We start from the raw sequence: 25685 nt of genomic DNA on the forward strand, positions 1-25685 counted from the left end.
TTTTTTTCTCGACATTAAAATTGTAAACTCATGGATTGCAGTCCAAACACTGTCTGTCCCTTAAGACTGCCCCTTTGCTGGGTTTTTCAGCCTGTCCTCAGCATTTCATGCTTCTGCCTCATATCCCTCATTTACAGCTCAGCATTACACTTTCCATCTGTTTCACTAGAGGCTCCCAACGATCAACTATTGGGTATAAGTAAGTATTTCTTCAAATTTTCAGCTATTCTGATTTCTGTGAGACTATGTGAGGTTCCAACTAAAAGCATTTTGCAATAATAAATGTTACTATTAGAATTAAAATACATATTTAAATAGTGTGTTTGACTGTTTTAACTGCTTCATAATCAGTATGTGTTGTAACATAGCCTTTTTTTTCTGAAGGCATAAATGCCATTTGTCAAGAGTATTGACAATAGATCATTGACTGGAACTTTCATCAACTTCACTAGTTAAACAATTCAGAGCTGATAACTATAAAGACACGGAAAACAGAAGAAAGCAGCAGGAAGAAACTTCATCTGGATTTGAACAGAGCCACACAGTGATCCCAACCTCTGGACGCTTTAGTGCTATAAATACCAAATCATAACTCAAAGTCTAAACTTCCCAAACTTTTGCTGTTGTGTCAGCAGAATAAAATGCTAAGCCTTCTGTAATGAGGAAGAAATTAGTCAATCAGGGATAAAAAAAGAACTGCTCATACGGTTAATGTATGATATTAATTTAGGTTACTGAAGTTGGCAGTCAAAGCTGCTACTCTAAGGAGGGTGGTACAAAGTTTCAGGTTGATTCCCTGGTTCCCTCCCACCACCTTCCAACATGTATATAAATTGTCAGCCCTCCAGAGCCTCTGCCAGTTCTCTCTTCTAGACTTGCCAGAAGCATCTGAGGACTAAAGATGAAGATCTTTTTACTATTCACCTTTTCCACATTTTTCTTGTCTGCTTTTGAACAAGCAGCTGCATATGCTCACTATGACAAGATTTTAACTCATAGTCGAATAAGGGCACGCGACCAAGGGTAAGTATGGGGGCTTTATTTGCATTTTAAAAGGGAATCGCTAAACAGTTACTCTTTTCTTTTCTTCTTGTGTTATATTAAATGTGGTTTTTTTTGACTCTGTTTCCTATCATTCAAGAATTACTTTTGTTCTAAATTAGTTTTTGTAACTTTCAGGGGAGTTTCAAAGGGAGACAAAATAATGTAAAACTTCATAAAACCTGGAATTAATTAAATCCCCATTTCTCGATGAACAAAAATGCATACATTCTAGAATCACTGAACTTAATTACAGTTCATGAGAAATATAATGGGGCTTGGGATATGTTTAATACACACTTTCAAATGTTTGGATAGAACTGACACTTATTCCACACCATTTACTTGCTTTTTTCTGTTCTAATGAATAAATCATGAACTATTCTTTAATACTGTCTGACACTGGGAGCTCTTTGTAAAATTTTTGTTCCCACTGGAGTAGCAGCAACTTGCTCAGCAGGGCACCCCAGAGACAACACTCACAAGCCAGGCTGTTCAGAGATGCAGAACTTATTTGAACAGCTGGTGTCAGGGAAATGATGTATCTCAACATCATATCTCCCTTCAATCTTTTTTAGTAAAAAACTGTTCTGTAAAAAGAATTGTTCACCATCCTTTCTGCCTTCCTTTATTTAATTCTCTCTCCCCCTCCCTCCCTCTTTTCTTTTCCCTCTCACTCTCCCTCACTCATTCCCACTGTTGTAAAGCATATGTTCTAACTCTTGAACTGATGAACTTTTGTACAGTGAAATTATAGAAATTAGTGACAAAACACCTTTGCTCCATGGAATTTGCTCTCAGAAAATTCCTCTTCTGTACACTACCATGCTAAGTAAAAAGTTTTCCTTGTTTTAATTCTGCAATGTCTTTTATTTACATGCCAGTTTACCCTTTGGTCCCCAGTAATTCCCAGAATGTTTACTTAGGTGCCTGCAGTCCTCCAAATGGATGGTAATCAAAACAGCTGATTGATTTACTAGGGTTTCCTTCCACATAAAGAGCCAGTCACTGCTCTCCCCATCTCCCCGTGACCTTCAGCTGTACAGATGTGTTCAAGAAAAAAGCTTTAATGAAAAAAGCCTGATGGTATTAGCAGCTAAGTCCCTGGTGGCTGGTAATTAATTCACTTCCCTGGAGGAAGGAAGAAATGTAAGACATATTGAGATGGAAGGTCAGGCCAGAGTGGAGGGGAATCATCTGTCCCCACCAGGAGGGTGGACTTGCCAAGGAACCCAGCTGGGTAGTCTTGGGAACGTGCATTGTGGTTACTTGAATGCACACCTGCCCTGGCAGCTAAAGACAGATGTTCATTTCTCATTTTTGCTCAACAGAATCTGTATATGCTGCTATGTTATATAGCACTTTTATAGATGAGTACAGACTTTTTTTTTTAATGTTTCTCACTCCATCCGTAGCCCAAATGTCTGTGCCCTTCAGCAAGTTATGGGAACCAAAAAGAAATACTTCAGCACCTGCAGAAACTGGTACCAGGGATCCATCTGTGGAAAGAAAGCGTAAGTATCTGCTGTTCAAAACACCCATTGAAATAGGATAGCATTCAGTTAGAAAACTCTCCTCAGTGCGAAACTAAATACTTGCTTCAAATGCAGAAGCAGGAAGAATTAATTTCATAGTTTTACAGTGTTACAGCTTTCCTTTAATTAAAACCATCTGAATTCAGCAATTGCTGCCAAAAATAATCACAAAATCTGTGAAAATGATAGCATGGTATGTAATGCTTTTAAAGTTGAATGGGCTTCCAGGCATAAATTTCAGGAATATTTTTCTCAGTTAAGTTTATGTAGGTCTATTCTAAATACAAGGAGATACAAGGTTATGTGACCTACTCAGAAACACAGAGGGGCCTGAGGCCATTTGTGAAAAGAACTCTGCACACTAGCAGTTATGTACTCAGACAACACCTTTTCACAACGAGAAAAAAAAAATATTAAGAGCACAGAACAAGTCTGGATGAGTTTCACAATCTTTTGGAACCTGTATGTATTTCAGTTGTCCTGCTTTTCCAGAATACAAGCCACTGACTTTTCTGTGGGGAACAAAGCATCAACAGTATCAGAGTCAGTACCTCTGTATCAGTCACAAGAGTGGTTTCAGAGCAAGAATACATACAAAAACTCCAATCCAGAAATTGGTCTGCCCCAATTGTCATGTTTAAAATTGAATAATTTAACAATGTTTACCAAATGCAATGAACTAGTATTCTTTTTTAGTTGTACCATATTTTCTCCTGTTGATACACAATTAGTTGGATAACATTCTCAGCAGCTGTCACAAGAAATCACTGTTCTTGTTTCCCCATTAATTTTGTTTCCCCACTAATGATTTTTTGCACTGTTAAAATTAGTCTTGAATTTGTAGTCAGAAGTCAGACAAAGATCTGAAAAGGGCTTGTGTTGTGGTTTCCATTACTTCTCTTGGCTGTTACAGGCTTTGTGTTGTTAAGATTTCTACAAGATATTATATGTCATAACACGGTTTTGGAAAGGACCCTTAGGGAAAAGGATGAAGAAAGAGGTAGTGGGAGGAAGTTTTCTCCCATTTTTCATTGCTCTGCCAGCATACCATAAATTAATAGAACTGAGTTAAATATCCAGTACAGTGAGGCACAGATTCCAACACATAGTCTTTCCTTTCAAGTATAGGCATGGTTTTGAAGTCTGAATTCTAAAGTCAGCCTAGACCTGAGGAATGATACCATGTCCCTATCAGAGCTCAAGAAAAGATTATTTTCATGATCCTAGTTGTCACTCTAAGCTTTCTGCTGTTGTAAAATTTATCAATTAGTAATTACTTACTTCTTTAAGAAGATGGAAGAAAGTAAGACCATTGTGCTAGAGTGGAAATAGCACAAATTATAATTAACTTTCCAGACAGACAAGCAGTCTGATTATTCCAAATCTTCTGAAGTTCCTTCAGAACTTAATTCACTGACTTGAATCTCACTCAGTCCCTCTCTGCTTTATCTTGATTAAAAAAAAAAAAAAAAAAAAAAAGTAATTCTAGACAGGTTAAAATCCATTTTTTTTGTACTAAATATTGAGGAGGTTTGGGCAATTGATGATTATATCATAGTGATCAGTTTGCAGTCAAACAAGACTGTGTGATCATTTGCCCCATCTGTGCCTTCAGATTTTTAGTATTCATAGGTTTATAGTCTTTATCAGAATCCTTCCTGCTCCTCCAGGTGGCGTTATAATACAGACTTCCTTCTGTGATCATGCCACAAGTCATCCAAAATATTTCACCTTTTGAGAAAAATCTGCCATACCACTAACTTCTTTGGCACTACATTTTATTCCACTACAGACACATTAGGAAGAAGGATATTTCCTGAAAATGAAATTTGGACATTCTCAAGTCAGTTTTGGAAAACAAATTACTTCTGTGGTTTTATTCCTAGATAGATGTCACGTTCCTGTGAGCAAAAGTCTGCTCTCTGCACAAATATGAAAAGGAACACATTGCTTTGTGGAGCTCCAGAAGTAAAATGAGTTGTTCAGTGAGAAATGTGTTTCTTCTAATGTGTCAGGAAAAGTCATTTGAAGCAATAGGCAGTTTGGGCTCAATGAAATTATACATGACGTTATTCCCTTTTCTGACAAAGCTGAAAAACATATCACAGAGTCTTTGTTAGGCCCTAAGCAAGAAACCCACTACAGCCAACCAGTAGAAGAGACTGAGCAGCAGCAGGTAGAATTTGACTGAGAAACACAAAAGTATCTCTTTTAACACTCCTACCATTCTACAGGCACTTACACAGAAAAGCTAGAGGAGAAAACGGTGTATATGAGATTAAGAAGAGTCATGGACTTTTTTGTAGTTGTAACTGAGCATCTGTTAAAACTTAATCTTAGCTCTTATTGGGGGTTATATTCTCTATACTCACAGAATATTAATGTGTGAAATATGATGTGAATCCATTACTAAAGAGGTTATTTTATTAGGAATGTTAATCCAAAGGACAATGGCTCTTCTCATGTTAATATCTCTGTGTTAATAAGTCCTTCATAACTTGCATATAGTTTCTATAAAATGTTAATTTAAGGAAGTTTCTTATGTTTACTTTTCCTGCACACTCCTGTAAATTTCCAGTTGGGATACAAGCTAAAGATTTGCTAAAATCAAAGTCTTTTGGTCCAAAAGTGTTCCACTGTTTTTATACAGTATTTTATCTCCATGCCAGCAAGGAATAGAAACAGATGAGTCACAGAGCTGATCTGAATAAGTTGAATACCTCTCTGTTAACGAAGAATAACAAGAATATATGGTAGTCTAAATCAGTTCTCTTTTCCTTGGAATATATTGCCTTAGTACTAAAAAATACATGCAAAAAAATTCATTTAGACACATCTTACACTAGCAGAGTCATACAGCTGGGGATGACTTTACTGTGCGAGTTGGAACGATCATGTGTCTGTAAGTGAGTGGTATTGAAAAATAGCATCTTGCATCAGGTTTTATAGCTGATTCTAATGTTATTTTTGGATCCTCTTTATGGACCACTTTTCTCTCATTCCATCCTTCTCACTACATCTTGAGCACAACTGATTCATAGTCCATTTTGTGGTCAACCATAAGGATATATGAATATTGTAAAACAAACAAACAATAAAAAAAAAGAACTAAGTAACTCTCAGTGATTGAAAAAAGTGCTTTTTTCATAACAAGTTACATGGTAAAAGAGGCACTGATCTTGTAATCCTTGGCTGAAGAAACAACTTTCTTAACTAAGTTTTTCATTCAGTTTTCTGCTTTTCATTAATTGTGTCACTGTTGGTGGTTATGGTAAGAACACTAAACTTCCAATGCCTTATGCTATACTTACAACTCAACTTCTTTTTTTCTTTCTCCAAAACCTAATTAAGATTGCAGTCTCTCATAGTTGCTCAAAGGGTGAGGGAGATACATATATATTTTTTCCTGTGGAAATAAAGAACTACTCATGACGAAGCAGTTCACACAGTTGGGCTAATATTCTGACTTTTGTTGCACAAGTCAGATGACTTGTTTTATTAGCTACTGGTAAGGATACAACTGGTAGGAAGGTGAAAGGTTATAAGTTTAATTTCCTTATTAGTTAGAAAATCTGTAGCCTAAACTCTCTGTTCATCTTGCATTTCCAGGAAATAGCCATTCAGCAAATTGCCTCACAGAATGAAATACGTGAAAAAGAACTGTACAAAATTTTGAATATATGGCTCATTTGCTGAAAAGAGGCACATGCCAGAAAGGTGGAAACATGATGTGTGTATCTGTATATGACAGAATGGAATTACATATTTCCTTAGCACAGAGAAATGAAATGTGTGCTTTTTTTTGTTGTTGTTTGTTTGTTTTAATCTTAAATATTGAACATCCATATCAGACTGTTGTAAATCATGGAATTCCAATCCTACCTTTATAAATCACTGTTTGTAACACTATTGCTCTTCCAGTCTGCGTTCATTTTTAAAATCTCTTCAAGTAGATTAAATAGTGATGCTTTTGAGTCCAACTCCTCATTTGAGTAAGTTGTACAGTTAGATATTTTTGCGATCAGTGTTTGTCAGCTCTAGCTTGTGAAAAATGAGAGAAGCCTGCCTATTCAACAGCTGCTGAAGAGTCTACAGTCTAAAAGCTGGAATACTGTGGTAAAAATCTTCAAGGAAATCCTGTTCAGAACTCTTTAGCTGCCAAGATCAGCCACGGGTATAAAAATAATACTACTAGTAAGATCTTCATTGCCATCCACAGCAGATCATAATTTGAAAAGAAATATCTGAAGTCTGCAAGTTTAAAATACGCTTTAGATCTTGGTAAGATTATACAATTTATTGTCATTCCTTGTATGGAAGAGCCAGAATCAATACATAACCTTGTGGGTTTTTTTTGCAAGCTTGCACTAACTTAGAAGAGAATTTGTCACGAAAGTCTACGGTAGGTCTTTTCTTTCTGTCATATTAATTAAAAGGACATTATATTCCATTAGGCATTCGGTACAAAATTGAATGTTACACTACAGAATTACCAGTTAGCCCTGATTTGCTGCTACATATAGATTATGCATGTTCAAGAAAGGGAGTATTTTACTGACATCTCTGCTGGTCTGGTTCCTGGTCTGCTCTATTATTAAATTGTACGTATGCTTTGATGACATACTCTTTTAACTCTGTGCTTGATTTGTTGCAATCTGGTTTTCATCCTCGCTATATTTACCAAGGAACCTCATGTCCAACTATCCTTTCTTTAGTGACTCTGTTTTCTACAACCTGCTTTATATCTGTACTTAATTAATTATCTCCCTCATTCCTGAGCTTCTTCAAAGTCTTCTTGGTACACTGAGGCTCTGCTCCCGATTTATTTCACCATACAATCCCAAAGATCTTCTCCGAAGTATCCATTAAATTTCTACATCCAGACTGTAGGTTACCTCAAGCGGTTTTGTCATTTAAATTTACATTGTTTAATTTTTTCCCTTTGGACACTATTGCTACCTGTTCCTCTCACTATCCCCACTGTGTTCATTTTTGCCTTCCCTCAATCCCAGCTATCTTTTCAAAATAGACTCATCAAATTTGTTTTCTTCTGTTGCTATTCTGTTTACACCATCTTTTCATAACTCTGCAATCATTCATGTGGTTTTTTTTCTATCAGTTAAGCTTAATGACTACATTTAGTAAAACAACAACCAATTTGTAATATATACAGAATAGGTTGAATGATAAAAAGGGCAAAAAGATTAGGAGAAAGTGTACTTTGCAATGTGAAATTAATAATGAAAGAAATGGGGCTGCGAACTAAAGTTGATATACAATTGTTTTTCATATGTTCTACAGAACTGTCTTGTATGAATGCTGTCCTGGCTATATGAAGATGGATGGTATGAGAGGATGTCCTGCAGGTACTAGTTTATTTTCATATGGATGAGTCAGTACATGAGAAACACTACAAAAAGTGAGACTTTCAAATGTTGTCAGCTTGAGGAAACATTACCTCTTTTTACAAATTACTGTCTGAGAATGCGAAGTTTCATTTGTACGTGATCAGTACAGTTGGAAATCAGCCTGCACTGAATTTGATCCTGCAGTTTAAGTTAAATTCTCCAACTGATTCCAGCTACTGGATTGGAGAGAAGTGATAGAATTCTCTTTTTCCAAAACAGCTGAAAGAGAACCTCTATTTCTGTTCGCCTCTCACTCCAGAGTAACCCATAGCACCCAGAGATCAGAAACCTAGGGCATGAAACACATTTCATTGAACAGAACATTGAAGTTCTGTTTACTCATTTTCATGAGAAGACTTGAATCTTGCTAACTAAGAAGCTGTAGATAAACTAAGGAGTGAAAATGAAGGCAGAGATTAATTTATCCTATTTGTGCTGTTTTGCAAAAATAAACCTAATTGCAACGAGGAAGGATAATTTGAGATGGCATATATTTCATCACTTTATAACCCTCTATTTGAGCTCATCTTTTACATTCTGTTAAGCATATCTTAAGGCAGAGTTCGTCTTGTTTAGGTGTATTCATTTCACTTTGGATGTTTACATTAGAATGAGATAGGGCATACTTCAAAAGACCCTGTCTTCTCTACAGCTGTAAAAGTAGCTTGGGGCAGCTAGCTCATGTGTCAATACCTGAACTGTGGATTCCTAGAATTAGGAGATCTGCATCTTATTCTCATATAGCAGAGTTTTGATTGCGAGATTATGGTGATTGTTGCTCTCTGAATCAATCTCTACACATGCCAACCACCGGAAGAGGCCTCACAGGAATAAATCTGGTTGATGGTGCCCAAACGTGACCCGCGTTAGCAATTTTTGAGATTGTAGATAAGATTGACTCATATCCTCTCTCAAACGTCCCAAATGGATAGTCTCCCATTCCATATGAGGCTTGGAACAAAACATTTTTTTTAAAGAAAACATTATAATATCTAGTTTTGTTTGATCTATTTTTTCAGCTCATTAAACAAACTGTAAAATAAATAACAAGCAGATGTGTTTGGATGAATTCAAAATACACTGACAGTGGCATTTTAATTCAAGCATGTTGTTTTAATATTGATTTAAACAGTTTCATAAAGGCAATACACTTGTCCAAACAAAAGAAATAAATTGGACTTAGTTGTGAGAAACTGGCTGAAGTATTTACAGTATTTTTGTATGATGTTGATTTTAGTTGCTCCTATTGATCATGTATATGGTACTCTTGGTATTGTGGGAGCTACCTCCACTCAGCAGTACTCCGACATGTCAAAGCTGAGAGAAGAGATCGAAGGAAGAGGTTCATTCACTTTCTTTGCACCAAGTAACGAAGCGTGGGAGCAATTAAGTTCGGTAAGCATTTGTGTGTATTTATGTATGTACATATTTCTCTTTCAGGTAATGTTTTAGCTAATAAACTAACAATAACTAGCTTATTATAGCCTAGATGGCAAACAGTAATAAGATTTTAGGTATAAGCAGACATCAGACAAGTTATTATTATTATAAACAGGTACATTATAAGAATGTACCTGTTTATTGTACATTACTGACGCTAGACAATCTGAATTTATTTTCAGGTATGCTAAATAGCAATGTTCCTTACTTAAGCACTTTCATGTCATATTTTAATATTGCTAGTTTTCATATAATTTTAGGTAACCAAGAGGAATTCCAGCAATTGCATAATGTAGAGTACAATTGTGTTTTGTCAGTGACTCACATGTCCTCCTTTTAGTAATGCTTTTAGTTAAAATAAATATTGAACTAAAGTACCTTCAGTGATTTGCCTATGATGAGATTTGTTGTCTTCAATTTGTAATCAAATTAGTCTAAAGCAGCATCTGAACAAAGCCAGATAGCTAAGTACGAAAATCATGTGTTTCCTAACTGGAAGTAACTGTCAATTTTTTCATAGTATATGTAAAGATAAAGCAACATGTGCATTTTTCTAACTTAAAAATGCTCCTGACATTTCAAATTAATTAATTTCCTTTCTTCTTCAGGAAATTCACAGGAATTTAATTGACAATGTAAATATCGAACTATACAATGCTCTCCACCACCACATGGTAAACAAGCGCATGTTGACAAAAGATCTTAAGAATGGCATGACACTGGTATCCATGTATAATGGCCAGAAATTGCTTATTAACCATTATCCTAATGGGGTAAGTCTATAGATAAGACTTCTATAATATAATAATGTAATTTTAACCACTGATATTTCTTTTATCTATTTGCTTTGCGGTAGAATGAACTAATGGAAAGATTAGTAGCTAGCAATTCAGTTGTCACTGATAAAAATAAATTTTACCTTGAACAAATTCAGCTTTCTTTGCCAGCTGATCACCAAGAATTAATGAATATGTACAGTTTGCTGTTTAAATGTCAACGTTCTAATGAGAATGAACTTCTTTCCTAAAAATCAAGCCTTTGGTGGCCAAAATATAGCATCATAGAATCATAGAATGGCCTGAGTTGAAAAGGACCACAAAGATCATCTATTTTCAACCCCCCTGCTATGTGCAGGGCTACCAACCACCAGACCAGGCTGCCCAGAGCCTAGGCATCATAATAAATCCAAGAGCAAAAACCTGCTATTAATCTTTATGTACTTACAAAATGCTATTAAATCATGTCTTTTAATTAGTTCAGATTGTTTATTTGAACTGGGGGGCATGGTAGAAATATTTAATGTTGCAGTGTGCAGACATCCATTACTTTCTAGAAATAATTTTATTTTCATAAATGCTAAAATCTTCCAGTCATGTCACTTGTCCCTGCCTCAAATGCATGAAAATATTAATGTTGGACATCAGTTTATATCAGTTATATATATATGGCAAATAAAACATGAATAGGAAATCAACGTAGCCTGCATTAGTCAGCTGTTAGCCGAATGCTTTCCAGAAGAGTTGAGTCAGCCTTTTAAATCTTGCACCGTTTTACTTAATGTTTTAAAAAGACTGAAAGGAAAAACACATTTTTCAGAGTACATAGACTGCCATTCCCTAAAAATCAGATTCCAGGCATATGATCAAATGAATAAGCATTAATTTTTTACTACTTGATTCCTCATACATAGGTTGTTACTGTTAACTGTGCCAGGATCATCCATGGCAACCAGATTGCTACCAATGGTGTTGTTCATGTAATTGACCGTGTCCTAACCGCTGTTGGAAATACCATTCAAGATTTCATTGAAGTTGAGGATGATCTTTCATCTCTCAGAGTAAGTGGAAAAAATAAGAAACATTCTGGTCTCATAGTTTCTTTTTTTTTCTTTTCTATTTGTGTATTATGCCTGTAGGTATGAAAGGTTAATTTGTAAAAGACAAACACGAAATCAAACGAAGTGACTCACTGTGTGCTAAATTAAGGAGGTAACTTTTCATACCAAGGCATATTTTACCCACATAATTAATTTTGTATTCCATTCTGTCATTTCACTTTTAACACATTTCTGTAACACAGAACACAATCTCACATTAAATACCCCTAATCACTAGGTGAATGCACAAGAGATATTTTGTGTTAAATGCTGTCTGTCAACTTTCATGAGCAATTCCAACTTTCAGTGTAAATTCAACATTACTTTTGAAGAATAAGATTTTACTTCAGAATCTAGGGGTCAAAATATGTTAGCTTTTAGTTAATATTCTGTTTTCCTGTGACTAGATGGCTAAGCTATTTGGGAAATGCTTTAAATAACCAGCATTAATAACCAATTTTATTTTTCAGGCTGCTGCCATCACATCAGACGTCTTAGATACTCTTGGAAGGCCTGGTTATTACACACTCTTTGCTCCTACTAATGAAGCTTTTGAGCGTCTTCCAAGAGGTGTCTTAGAAAGAATCATGGGTGACAAGGTGGCTTCTGAAGGTATGTAAACTTTTCTTGCAGAAGAGAAATTCTTGGTTTATGGCAATTAGTGCTCCTTAAAAATCTGATGGCCTTTTAGGATGCAGTGATGACATTGGTGGACAAAGGTTGCAACTGATGTCATCTACTTGGACTTGTGCAAGGCCTTTGACACGGTACCTTACTACATCCTTTCCTCAAAATTGGAGAGATATGGATTTGAACAGTGGACAATTCGGTGGATAAAAATTTGGTTGGATGGTTGCAGACAAAGAGTTGTGGTCAATAACTCTATATTCATGTGGAGACTGGTGACTAGTAGTGTCCCCCACAAATCTGTCTTGGGACTGGTGCTCTTTAACATCTTTGTCAATGACATAGACAATGGGGTGGAGTTTGGAGATGTCATGAGGGTGAGTGGTGCAGCTGATACAATAAAAGAAAGGGACTCCATCCAGAGGGACCAAGACAGGCTTGAAAAGTGGGTCCATGTGAACAGAATGAGGTTCAGCAAGGCCAAGTGCAAACTGTTACACTTGGGTTAGGGCAATCACAAATACGTGTACAGACTCCTTGAGAGTAACCTTGCAGAGAAGGACTTGGGAATCCTGGTGAATGAAAAGATGGACAAGAGCCAGCAGGGTGCTCTTGTAGCTCAGAAAGCCTACGATATCCTGGGCTTCATCATAAGAGAGGTAGCCCATCTATTCTGCACTTGTGAGGCCCCATTTGGAGTTCTGCTTCCAAGCCTCGGGCCCTCAGTAAAAGAGCGTGTGTAGCTGTTGGAGTGAGTCCAGAGGAGGGCCACAAAAAAGATAAAATGGCTGGAACACCTCTTCTATGAAGAAACTGAGGGATTGGGGCTTGTTTAGATTGGAGAAAAGAATGCTCAAGGGAGACATCACTGCAGTCTTCCAGTACTTGAAGGGAGCCTAAAAGCAGGAGGGGGACTGACTTTTACATGGTCATATAGGGATAGAACCAGGGGGAATGGCTTTCAACTGAAAGAGGGGAAATTTAGGTTAGATGTTAGGAAAAAAAATTACTCAGAGGGCTGTGAGGTGCTGGCTCAGGCTGCTGAGAAATGTGGATGCCCCATCCCTTGAGGTATTCGAGACCAGGTTGAACCCTGGGCAGCCTGATCTGATGGCTGGCAATCCTGCCCATGACAGGGTTGGAACTGGATAGTCTTTAAGGTTCCCTCCAACCTAAGCCATTCTATGATGTATGAATCTGTATATCCAAACATCTGTTTACAAAGTTTTTTCTTTTCCCTCCAGCTCTTGTGAAGTTCCATATTTTAAATACTCTTCAGTGCTCTGAAGCGATCATGGGTGGAGCTGTCTATGAGACCTTAGAAGGAAACACAGTTGAAGTTGGCTGTGATGGTGAAACTCTTACTGTGAATGGAGTAAAGATGGTGAAACGCAAAGATATTGTGACGAGCAATGGTGTTATCCACCTCATTGATAGAGTGCTAATTCCTGATTCTGGTTAGTAATGTGCATGACAAATTTATTAAATTGAAGATTTCCTCTCATCCCACCTAGATTCCTTCACATGCATTGTTGTTGATAAGGTTATGGAAGCATGAAAAATGCAATTAAGGAAAAGAAGAAAAAAAACCCAGAATGTTTTTAAATGTCTCTTCTTTCTCTTTTATTTGCAGCCAAACAAGTCATTGAGCTTGGAGGTGCCCAGCAGACTACTTTTACAGACCTGGTGACACAACTAGGATTAGCATCTTCTCTAAGACCAGAAGGCCAATACACTCTGCTGGTACCACAGAATCGTGCTTTCTCAGGTTAGTAGCCTTTAAAGATTATTATCTGAACTTTGAAATAAACAAGAAGGATGTATGATACTCTGGCAGTCTTCCAAATAACTGCCACTACTTGTTCTACATCCCAAGGAAAGACAGTAATTAAGAATTAGAAATACTTTCGCCTTCCAAAATGAACGCCATATGGAAAGACAAAATAAATGTAACCATTAGGCTGCACAGCATTTTCAGTGGTAGCATTTGTTAACTGAAATAATATCTCTAAGATACAAAACATGCACAGATATGTAAGGGGAAAGCAATGATATTAATGAACTTGCACATTACTCTTAACTTGTGCATTACTTACATTAGATGAGTTAGTTATACTCCCAAAAATTATTAAAGGAGATTGGTGTTTTATGGTCTATTAAAACACAGAGAAACTGGTAGAAATGTGCTTTAAAACATGTTCACTTATTAGCAGGAAAGACCACATGAAGATCCTATCCCTTCCTTCATCCCCAGAGAAATTTGGGAAGGATTTCAGGTGTACATTCAGAAAGCAAAATTTGGAATAAGTTCATTCAGCTGGCACACAAAAATCATCAGCCACTTTGTTTAGAGTAGTTAATTGTGATTGTGTCAAAATGTTATTTCTAAATTTGAGAAAGAATAATTTACAGAAAATGTTTAAGAATTCATTTTCTATTTACACATATTTTTCCAAGTCTTAAATTACAAGCATTTCAAGTAAAGATTCAATATTTTCATGGTGATGATGCAGATGTCCACAATTAAACTTGCTTGAATGAAAGTTCACTATGTAAATAACTATAATTTATTACTTATTTGGTGTTGTAGATGATACTTTACAGATGGATCAACGACTTCTTAAAACAATCCTGCAGAATCACATTATAAAAGTGAAAATTGGGCTCAATGAACTATACAATGGACAAGAGCTGGAGACAATTGGTGGAAAGCTACTAAGAGTCTTTGTGTATCGCACAGTAAGTGAATGGAACTTTCTAACAATATGCATCCTGACTGAAAAGGAAAATGTATGAAAGAATAAAAAAACAAAGCTGAATTAAAATGACAATATCTACAATTATCACTATTAAGAAATAAAAAGTTAAGCTTTCAAACCAGGAAAAAAAATGAGAATTAAGTCTTTGGGGGAATTTTGCATAAACTATACTCTTTTGGAAAAATGAAACAAATTCAGGATCTGGCATTCAGTTATAAATTTATAAAACTAATTTTTTATAAATAAGTAACAAAATCCTCAAAGGAAACAAACAAACAAAAAAATTAAGTTTGGAAACATTTGCATTCTGTTAACTTACTCCAGATTTTGTTACTTTTGCTTTCTCAAACAATAGCAGATTTTCTGGCAAGACAATTCAGTATGATATTTGGAAATCCAGACGAAAATTAATTTTAATCTTAGCAGCCAGTTGGGAAATACACAACAATTGTATTTATTGAATATGTTTAAATGTTCTAATTTAAAATTTAAATGTTCTTAGAGTAGGTACATTTGAAACTACCATTTTTCTTTTAATCAGGCTGTATGTGTTGAAAATTCATGCATGGTCAGAGGAAGTAAAGAAGGAAGGAATGGCTTTATTCACGTCTTCAGACAAATCATCAAGCCAGCAGAAAAATCTTTGCATGAAATGCTGAGAAATGATAAGCGTTTTAGGTGAGTCGCATCTTGACAGAGCTGAGGTTTGGGTACAGACTGTAGCAAAATTTACAGCACAGCTGGACTGAGAAATAGTTGTGAACCATGGGTTTCTGGATATTTGGGGTGCAAAGAGGGCAGGAAAGAGGTGATTACCTCCTTAAAAACAGTTCCTTACTGCAAAATAGGCAAGAGAGGAGCAAGAGGGTAAAAGGGACTGGATGACACACTGAAAGCTATAAATGTAGCAGAGTCTGAAGGTTTAGTTAACCAGTGATACAATCCCATATTGGTGCAGAATGATTAGAGACTCATACATTCCCAGCCTATATTTTCCTTCCCATCTTCAGAAATCTTGATCCTCCAGACAGCAACTGCCTTCAGAGAGCAATTCTAATCCTCCCTGCATGTCTTTGATCTGCAGATTTTTTTATTCCCTCAACTCTGCTCTGATCCGGATTGACAATATTTTTACTTTTCAAAGCCTCATTTTTTTTGTCCACCACTGTCTTTATTCTAGGGAAATAGTGGGAGTGTTTGAAAACTGATGATCTCTCAGAATAAATGAAAGAACTAAGTGCCCAGACCTAAGTATAGTTACTACACTTCAAAATAACGTATTTGTGATTTGTTTGTTCGTTTTAAACAGTGTTTTCCTCAGTCTGGTGAAAGCTGCAGATTTAGATGATGTTCTGTCACGGCCTGGAGCATGGACTCTGTTTGTTCCAACTAATGATGCCTTTAAAGGTTTGACTGATGACGATAAGGCTGTATTGATAAGTAAGTAACAGAAGAAAACTACAAGTGTAAGCAATTATGGAAAAATTATTGGGAAAAATAGCTAGTGTATTTCTAGACATAAGATGTCTGATAAAGCAGATAACCTTTTGCATAAACAAGTCACGGGACTCTTCCCTAAATTAATTCTTTCTTCAGTGACAGAGAAAATATCTTATAGGGAAAAAACATTCAACATTAACTAAAATTTGTCCTCATTTGTTGACATATTTTAGTTTATATGAGGAAATGTGAATTTGGCTTGCTGTACTAGTGTGGGAATAACAGTTGCCCTGAATTCAACATCCAGAAGAGCAGCCACATTTTCTGCTCCTGTACTTTTCAAGTCAAGGTTCAAAGACTTGAAACAAAATCCCATGAATCCTTAATGACTTCTGAGAGTCCAGCTTAGAGCACTGATAAGTAACTGCCCTAGCATAACCCAGCTCTGTGCAGCCATTAACTCACTAATGAGGCATTGTAAATTTGAATTCCCTCTTAGTCATTTAAAATTATGACTGTGTTATAAATTACCTTCTGGTGTAGAGTGTGTTTAGTGATAAACAGTAAATTAACAGGTAACCTAAATGAATATCATTAGAGAGCCATAAAATCAAAAGAAGTTTGTCTCAGTGCTGTGAACTTAAGCAATTTGATAAACACTATGGTATGTTATGTTTTAAATCTGTCCTGCTTGGTCCTGTGGATATTCCTATAGCTCATCCTTTGATTCCATAGATGTGGAGCTCCAGGGGGCTGCCGTGATACTACCTTGGACTCCAGAATCCATTTCCTTTGCTAGTCTTGGGAATGTTGGCTTTTTTCTTTTCTTCCCAAATAGAAATGAAACCTATGAAATAAGGAAATCACCCCCAGAATGGGGTTGTTTTTCTCAACTTCTCTTCCTCTCACAGTATGTAAGACCAGCAAAGGATCATACTCCAGATGACATTCTTCTAGTCTGCCTGCAACTTTGTCCTGCCCGAGATAGAAAATATATGTGTGTATAGTGAGCTATGAGTTATCCCCATTCATCCCAGAAGGGTGTCACTTAAGAGAACATTTACATTTATTTCAGTGCCAACACTGTCAGATCTAGTTCCCTTTAATTGCAAGGGTGTTAAAGTAGCAGTTTATCTAGTATCTTGATGATACTTGATACTGTAGACTGCTTAGTGTTTCTGAATTTAATGTTTTTGTGGAGCATAATTAGAAAATCCCTTACTTGTATTTCTTATTTTTCAATTTAAATAGGAGACAAAAATGCTCTCAGGAACATTCTCCTTTACCACCTGACACAAGGAGTTTTCATTGGAAGTGGCTTTGAGCCTGGTGTGACAAACATCCTTAAAACTATCCAAGGAGGAAAACTGTACTTGAAAACAGTTAAGTCATGAAAAAGAAGTCTTTCTGATACAATCTTGTAATGGAGATTTGACATTCAATGTCTATATTTTGATATTGTGTGTGATATTTCTTAGAATGTAGCATTAAGGGGTTTGTTTTATTTTTTAATATCATCATTTCTGTTCTTTACCAGGTGAATGATACTCTTCTGGTTAATGAACTGAAGTCAAGAGAACCTGATCTCATGGCAACCAATGGTGTAATTCATGTTATTGATAAACTCCTATATCCAGCAGGTGAGTATTAGTTCATGGAATTTACATGCATTTCTGAATCTGTCTGTATCTTATGTAGGTGCAATAACTGTAAAAAGTTACTTCCTTTAAAAAGCCAATTTCTGTGTGGAATACAAAACAGAAAATGTACATCACTGTTCATTCTATGCCTTTTCTGAAACCATGACAACTCTTTGAAATGTTATGAAAGTCTGGTATATGGAAGATATCTTGGGCTATCTTTCCCCCAGTACAGAAGAATGTGTATGTACACATACATGCTTTTGTGAATTAATGAAAATGCTTACATCCCCTGACTACTCCAAATGAAAATAAAACATATGCAGATGTGTCCTCTTACATGCCAATTTCTTCTTTTCAGATCTGCCTGTTGGAAATGATCAGTTGCTCACAATCCTGAAGAAGCTGATCAAGTATATTCAAATCAAGGTATTTTTATAATAATGTCCCCATTGTCCTTTTGGCTGGATCTGCAAAATCACATTATCAGAAACAGTTCTTTGGCTCTGCTTCTTCAGAATGCAACCATAATAGTTGCTTCCAGTCTCCCGAGTGTAATCTTGAATGATACAATGCATACAACAGTTAGAAGTTATGTTTTTCATCACCAAGTAATTGCTGAATATTTGCACATAGGCAACTCCAGTGTGAACTGGCCCAAATCTGCTGTTTGCTTCAGCTTTATCACTACACCAGCATAGGTACATTCCAAGTCCTTAAGGCAACCTGTCTTTGAGAGAAATATCAAGCAGTTAAATAACCATGCCATTTAACTCATTAGCCTCAAATCCTATGGAGAAAAATAGAGATCTGTCTTAAATATTCTCTTGAGGTTATGTTCACTTTCAGTCATGAATGAGAGGACGTAGTCAAATAGTATAGCCTGACTTTTTGATCGGTTAACCAGCAATTTATATGTACAATCTTTAGAAAATGGAAATGCAAGTGCTCTTCCAAACTTTAAAATTACTTTTCTGTATTTATAGTTTGTTCGTGACAGTACCTTCAAAGAGATTCCACTGACGTTTTACAGTAAGTTAATTTTATATATTAACAGATGGGTTTGAGATTGCTTTTTAATGTTACCAGTTTAAATCTGAATTGTAGATTTTACAATCAATAAGAAAGCAATTTCTGGCAAGATAAGGTTGGCCCATGAAGTCCAGGAAAAGAAAGACTCAAATGTTTTTGGCTACTGCATGTATTTGTATACATTTTTATCCCTTCCAAGATGACAGGGAAGAATCCCTGAACAAAACTGCTCGGACTCTTTGGAGCAGACAAGATACATACGGAATAGATTTTTTTTTTCCCCACTTTCTAGCTGAAGTTCAGTGCTTGTTGCACAGAAGTCATATGGCTTCAAAGACTCTCCAAGATGTAGCATTGACCAAACTCTACATTTGAGATGCTTTCATTTTCACAAATGCTTCCAGTGAGACAGAGTGTACCTTTTCCATTACATGCAAATATGAGTTTTTACAGAACCAGTTGCTTCAACCATTTCCTCTATGAGGAATAAATATGAAAAAGGAAACTTTCTTGCTCTCTCACAGCCTTTCTAAGGGTTTGCTTTTACTATCTGCACAGAAAGCATCATAGAAGCATAAAATCACGGAATATCTGAAGTTGGAAGGTACCCACACAGGAGCATTGAGTTCTGGCCTACACACAGCACTGCCTGAAATTCAAATCCTTTGTCTGAGAGCGTTGTCCAAACGTCTCCTGATCTTTGTCAGGCCTGGTGCTGTGCCCACAGCCCTGTGCAGGCTGTTCCATGCCCACCGCCCTGTGGTGCAGGCCCTTTCCCTCACCCCCAGCTGCCCTCCCCTGCCGCAGCTCCATGCCGTTCCTCGGGCCCTGTCGCTGTCACACAGCGCAGAGCTCAGCGCTGCCCTCCACTCCCTGTGAGGAGCTGCAGCCGCCATCAGGCCTCCCCTCAGCTCCTCTGCTCTGGGCTGAGCAAATCAGAAGCCTCAGCTGTTCCTCATATGCTTCAGTTTGTATCAGAGTGTGAAGTTAGGCAGATTAAATTTCTGCAGGACTACCCACGTTTCTCAGTAGAAATGGAGAACATCACATTAGAGTTTGTAACTCTAGGATGAATATACAGAATTTTAAAGGCTTTTGGAACAACAACAAAAAAATGGAATATATATTTCACAACCATTGATAGTAGCACAAGAAGCCATGTCTATGAGCTGGAGCAAGGAACTTCAATGTCAAGCATTAAGAAAGTTGTTATAACTGTTGATTTAGTTGAACATGGCTGTGACCTCTAAAGTGAAGGTTTATAGAAATGGCTGTGAGTCAGATGATGATCTGTCAGCACTGTTTAATGAACACATGTCTGTTTTAGTTGTTTAGAGGGGCAAACTGATACCTATGAGTATCACGCTCTCTATTTTCTGTGAAATGCAAGAATAGTTCTCAATGTTAGAGGGTCTCCTCTGTTTACTAGTTGAGGTCTTTAAGGAAAAAAATGGGCAAGATTCAAATTTAAGATATGCCAGGAAATAGTATAAATTCTTATAAAGAGGATTGTATGGGACAGTACTATTATTTATCTTATCATCAAATATGTTATCATGGATTTCAAGACCAGTGGGTTTCATGAGGCACAAACAAAAGAAAATAGCACATTAGAAGACTGTCTACAGTATATACCACCATTTAGTAAACAGAACTGAGATCCATACTCTGAGGCATTTCAAGTTAGTTTACCTTCTGTTAATATCTGTAACATTATTCACATCTTTATAACCAGATGATTACCATCAAGAATTATCATTTCCATTAAGAATGGAATGTGTTTTATGTTCCATTTTCTATACTTTCAGAAATTAACATAATTGAAAGCAACGTGCAGCCTATCATCACTAAGGAAGGTAAACGGGGCCTTCCAATATATATATCTGTGTATGTTCTAATATGTATACATATACAGAATATATATTGTATTTATTTATTTAACTGAATGTATTTTGTACTTAACAACTCCAGGTTGTTCAGTACTTTGCTGGAAAAGCAAAGATACAAATATTGTGATTAGAACTGGCTGAAGTGTTTTATATGAAAAGATTTCCCAGTTATTCTCCCCAGATGGATTTTTTTTTTTCCCCGTGGGCATTTAAAAAACACATTGTTGAATACAACATTTTTTAAAAAGCATGCCTTTTAAATGCCTTAATGTTACTCTACTTTTTGTAAGTATTACTATACTTAAAGTATAAAGAAAATTGGATTCTGCAGTTGAAACATTTTTAATGTTTTTGTATTAGTTATTTTAAAAGATACAAAAAAAAAAAAAAAGGTACATTGAAGTACAACCAACTAACCAACATTAAAAGCAATAGTTAATTTCTTTACAGATTTCAGTCAGTTCTAAATACCAATATCTGTCAGATGCCTGGAAAAGACAGTTAGCCAAACTGTTTTTCTCAAATCAAAAGCATGTTTTAAAGAATAGATAAGTGATGTGACTGTAGAGAACAAAAAGTGGGGCTAGAACTATTAAAAACACTTGTAATTCATAGATTAAATAAAACATCCCTTAGTTTCACTAAACCAGTGACCATGCTTATTTGCTCCAGTTTCCTTCTGAAATGAAAATGCTCAAAAGGAATCTTGGTGGAGCTCAACTGAGAACAAAGGCAGTCAGAATATCTTGCAGAATGTTCATGCAAACTGATTAGCCATTGTTTCTGTGAAGACTCCTATCCACCAGAAGTGATGAGTTCGCTTGTTCTGTGTTTTGTCCCACCTAGCATTAGATACTGTCTTATATATTTATATATGTATATGCTAACGCATGTTTCCTAGTCTCTGTTATGAAATCAGAGCTACAGAGCAATAGAAACATGAAATTGATTCCATATATTGTAATTTTACCAAAATATTTTAGAGAACTTCTTAAGATGAAGGTGAATTACCTTCTGGAGGTACCTGCTCTTCTATATTAAATCCTAACCTAGAGTAGATAGTTTTGGCAATTTGAAAGATGAGGCAGTTTGAAAGACGAGGAAAAAAATAAGGAAAAAAATGAAACGTCCGAGCACATCTCTGCAAATGTGTAACTAAGTGCTATTCACCAAAGAGGCATAAAATATTTTCACATGTTAGTGAGCATTGAACTGTCACTCCTTACCGCTGCCAGTACAGTATTCCTGCTTTGGGATACTATCCAAAGAATCATCTCTGGCCAACAGAATCTGCCTAATGATGACTCAGATGTAGTCCCAGGAGAGTCGGTTCAGGCCCTTTTTAGCTTGCTTGCAATAACAGCAATGAGTATGAGCTCCCATCACAACCACATATGCCCACAATTGTCTGTATAAAAAGTTGCATGTTAAATTTTGCAACATAAATCTGTAAGTTCCAGCAGAAAATTATGACAAGATTTCATTAAAATATATATATATATCAGTCATTTTACAGCCTGCCCTTTCCAACTTCCAATCTTAATGATTTCTGGTGGTGTTGTGAGTCACAGTCTCTACATAAAGAAGTTTGAAAGAGATCTCAGGAGTTAAGTCTGTTGAAAACCAGTCCTAACGAATTGATCCCAGCATCCTGTCATACAGTGGCACATTTTATCAATGTGGTCTCCAGGGATTTAACAAAATTAAGAGTTTACCAAATTATTTACTTTGGCCATTAATATCAAGATGACATCTCCCATGAATCTCAGAGGATGGTAGCTAGTCTTGCTGGCAAATACCTTTGCAGCCTGTCTGTTAATCTCTGAATTTCACCTTAATTTTTTTTTTACACCGTATGACCACAGCTGAAGTCTGGCTAGGTTTAAAAAACAAAAACAACAAAAAAGAAATCAGCCATTCATAAATAAAGAAATAAACATTAAATAAACAATCTGAATTGATTAAAAGACCCAGTTTTTTCTTGGCTATCTGTACAGGTAGTAGGAAATAACACGATTAACATTTTTCTCTCTAGTCATTGCCAAGTTTTCAAGACTTTACATGCTGATGACTATCAAAGCAATAGCTGTAAGATTCTAGCAATATGTCAGAGTAGGTATTTTACCAATATGTATGGTTTCCTTCTGCTGCTGACAGTCCTTTTGCCCAAGTCTTGTCAACAGATATTAAAAATGCCCAATGCACAGAAGTAAAAGTATTTCTAAACAATAAATGTGCAGTAAGATCTAAATTTAAGGTAGTATGGGAGGAAGTGCAGGATTGTGCAGCCACTGCTGCAGATGGCTTCTCAGATTTAAAAAAGACTCTTTTATGGTCATCTGGCTTATTTAGGGTAGGAATGGTAATGATAGCTTAATCTCAGCCCTGGGGAATACTATGCATATTTTTATGGTTATTCATAACATGCTGTTTTTTCCTTATGTCACAGACCCATCTATTACACAGCTCACTAAAATAATTGAAGGAGAACCTGAATTCAAAATAGTCAGGGAGGGGGAGACAATAACTAAAGTGATTCATGGAGGTTGGTATGCTTTCAGCAATTCAATTTGTACTAGATAAAATTTGAAACATTATCTGTTCCCCATCAGTTTTTGTTTGGATGAAAATTATTCATGTTGGACAACTGACCAGTTTTTAAGGAGAATTACTGTATTGGATTGTATCATTTTATTCTTACCTCTCACACATTTCGAAAGTATTTTGTCTTTTTATCTGTCTAGCTGTAACTCATAGTTACAGCCAAGATAGTGTTAGAAATGCTCTGCATGCTGGCATGATACCTGCTTAAGTTTTAGGAACTATTTAGGATATAATTCTTGTATAGAAAGGCTTTGTCAGACAAAAAAATCAACTGTTTTTTTCCTGCTTTGCTAGGAACTTTGAGGATTTCATATCTAGGAGGGTTTCAAAGAAAATACCATGTGGCCATTCTACATCTGGGGGAAACTTAGTTCCTTAGTTCCTGGTCTACTGTGAGCAATCTGACTTAAAAAAAAAAAAAAAAGGTGCTATTGTAATTCCTAGTGTGCTTCATTAAGTTTCAGTTTCTCAAAAGCAGCACTTCAAACACTGCTCATCAGTTTATTGATATCTTCACTTTAAAAATCCTTGTAGAACCAATTATTAAAACATACACCAAAATCATTGATGGGCGACCTGTGGAAGTGACAGAGAAAAAAGTAACCGAAGAAAGAATTATTCAAGGTAACTCATGCTGAGCTGTTCAGTGAAGTTCTCTATCACATACAAAACTAACACTGCTTAAATCCTGTAGTAATGCCTAAATTGCATTTCCTGGAGAGCCAAATGTTATTCCTGCTACTTGTCACTGTGTATGCTCAAATTTTTTGTGTGTCTGCTACATAGACATAAACAGAAAGAAACATCTTGCATGCAAAAACACAGAAACTCATCTTTTCTCATTTTTCTTGGATTCTAACTACCATTTCAGGATGAGACTGTTATTCTGCATTTTTTTTTAATCTATCTTATTTTTGGATTAATTTTTGGGGTATGCATGTATATGATTTTTTGAGTTATTTTTTATCTCCAGGTAGTCTTCATTTTGTGGTAGACCTTCAGTGCTTACTTTTGCATTTCATCTCAGGATTTCTTGACACTAATTTCAGAAATAATGATAATAATAATCCTTTGTTTCTCTGTGAGGGCAGTCTATATTTTTCGAACACCTACAAGGCAGACAATTGTTTTGTCCTAATGTAGACTAGAACTGTTGAGCATCTTTTCCTTGATCTTTTCTAACTGTAAAAATTTCAATCTTTCCTTTATAAATTTCAGTTGCACTTGACCTACAGTGGACATTTTATGTTTAGGAATTCTAGAATCTATACAGAAATTGAAATGAGTGGAGTGAGGCATAGTGTATAGTATAGTATAAATTACTATATAGTATAGTATAATTATAGTATAAATTATTTGATAACTCATTTGATCCCCTTCGATAGATTCAGTTTTAACACCATAGCAAAAATACTGTTTGCATGAAAAGCTTCAAGGGAAAGACAGTGTTGCAGGAACATATTGATTTAGCAGAAGGTATTCAGATTGAGTTTATCTAGAAAAATTCAATTTAGAATGTCATTCAAGCAGGAGAGAAATAAGAAATAGGACAAGTTATTCTAATGCAACTATTTACATATACTGGAATTAAACAAAAATAAAAAATGAAAAAAAAAAGGTATTTTTGAATATATCAGGCACTATTTCTCAAGACAGAATATTTCTGGAAAAGAAAATCATATTTTCTCGTTCCATTACAACAGTGGTCCCAGACCATTTTCCAATTTCCACTGAGGAAATACTGACCTTATACGGCAAAGTGATTAAAATTGTGCCTTTCTTCCAGATTGTGAGCAGATGTTTACTATGCTAAATTTGTTGAACTACTTGTCTGAATAGCTGTAAACTGTAGTTGTAACTCTCTTTCATTTCAGTTTGGGGCACAGTGAAGGATAAAACCACCATAGAAGCAGATTAAAACACATTAAAGATAGAATCATAGTGGGGGTTAAATAAGAAAAAGAAACAAAAACAAACAACAACAACAACAACAAAAAAACCAAACCAAGCTTTAATATTTATTAAAAATCTTAAACGACAGTACTGTTATATATTACAATTAAAATCCCTGTTTTAAACACCTTTATTTCAGGTCCAGAAATAAAATATACCAGAATTACTGCAGGTAGTTCAGATAATGAAGAAAATTTAAAGAGACTGCTTGAGGAAGGTTAGTATCCTTATCTTTTTTTAAATAAGTAAATAAATAGAACACAAAAAGCCAGCACGATATTAGTTAAGTAATAACTGAATGTGTATTTTGTTTTCTTCAAATGTGCTGATACAACAAAATCAGAGATTAAGCCTTGGAAACTAAGCAATGTCCAAATCTGATCTCCTGTAATATATAGTAAGCTATACCTGTCATGAAAAATGGTGTTTCCAGTGTTTTGC

General features: G+C 35.8%; 1 protein-coding gene across 11 annotated transcripts in view; it reads left to right on the forward strand.

Moving 5' to 3' along the window:
- Positions 1-762: 762 nt before the first annotated feature.
- Positions 763-25685, forward strand: part of POSTN (periostin) — a 30442-nt gene continuing 5519 nt past the window's right edge. For 2 of the 11 annotated variants that reach the window (XM_031615700.2, XM_090132804.1), the window contains exons 1-20: positions 765-1023; positions 2457-2555; positions 7878-7942; positions 9222-9379; positions 10033-10197; positions 11115-11261; positions 11771-11912; positions 13172-13384; positions 13561-13695; positions 14518-14666; positions 15228-15364; positions 15996-16126; positions 17378-17508; positions 17664-17766; positions 18128-18195; positions 18753-18798; positions 20607-20654; positions 23137-23232; positions 23826-23915; positions 25384-25461. In XM_031615700.2, coding sequence (XP_031471560.2) covers positions 902-1023; positions 2457-2555; positions 7878-7942; positions 9222-9379; positions 10033-10197; positions 11115-11261; positions 11771-11912; positions 13172-13384; positions 13561-13695; positions 14518-14666; positions 15228-15364; positions 15996-16126; positions 17378-17508; positions 17664-17766; positions 18128-18195; positions 18753-18798; positions 20607-20654; positions 23137-23232; positions 23826-23915; positions 25384-25461 — 2323 coding nt within the window. In that variant the 5' untranslated portion in view covers positions 765-901. Of the gene's footprint in view, positions 1024-2456; positions 2556-7877; positions 7943-9221; positions 9380-10032; positions 10198-11114; positions 11262-11770; positions 11913-13171; positions 13385-13560; positions 13696-14517; positions 14667-15227; positions 15365-15995; positions 16127-17377; positions 17509-17663; positions 17767-18127; positions 18196-18752; positions 18799-20606; positions 20655-23136; positions 23233-23825; positions 23916-25383; positions 25462-25685 lie in introns of all 11 variants that reach the window. The other 9 variants (XM_031615699.2, XM_031615704.2, XM_031615701.2 and 6 more) reach the window with 9 other exon arrangements.

Source organism: Phasianus colchicus, chromosome 1 (assembly GCF_987193195.1).
Source record: "Phasianus colchicus chromosome 1, bPhaCol1.hap1.1, whole genome shotgun sequence".
In the NCBI taxonomy this organism is placed as follows: Eukaryota; Metazoa; Chordata; class Aves; order Galliformes; family Phasianidae; genus Phasianus; species Phasianus colchicus.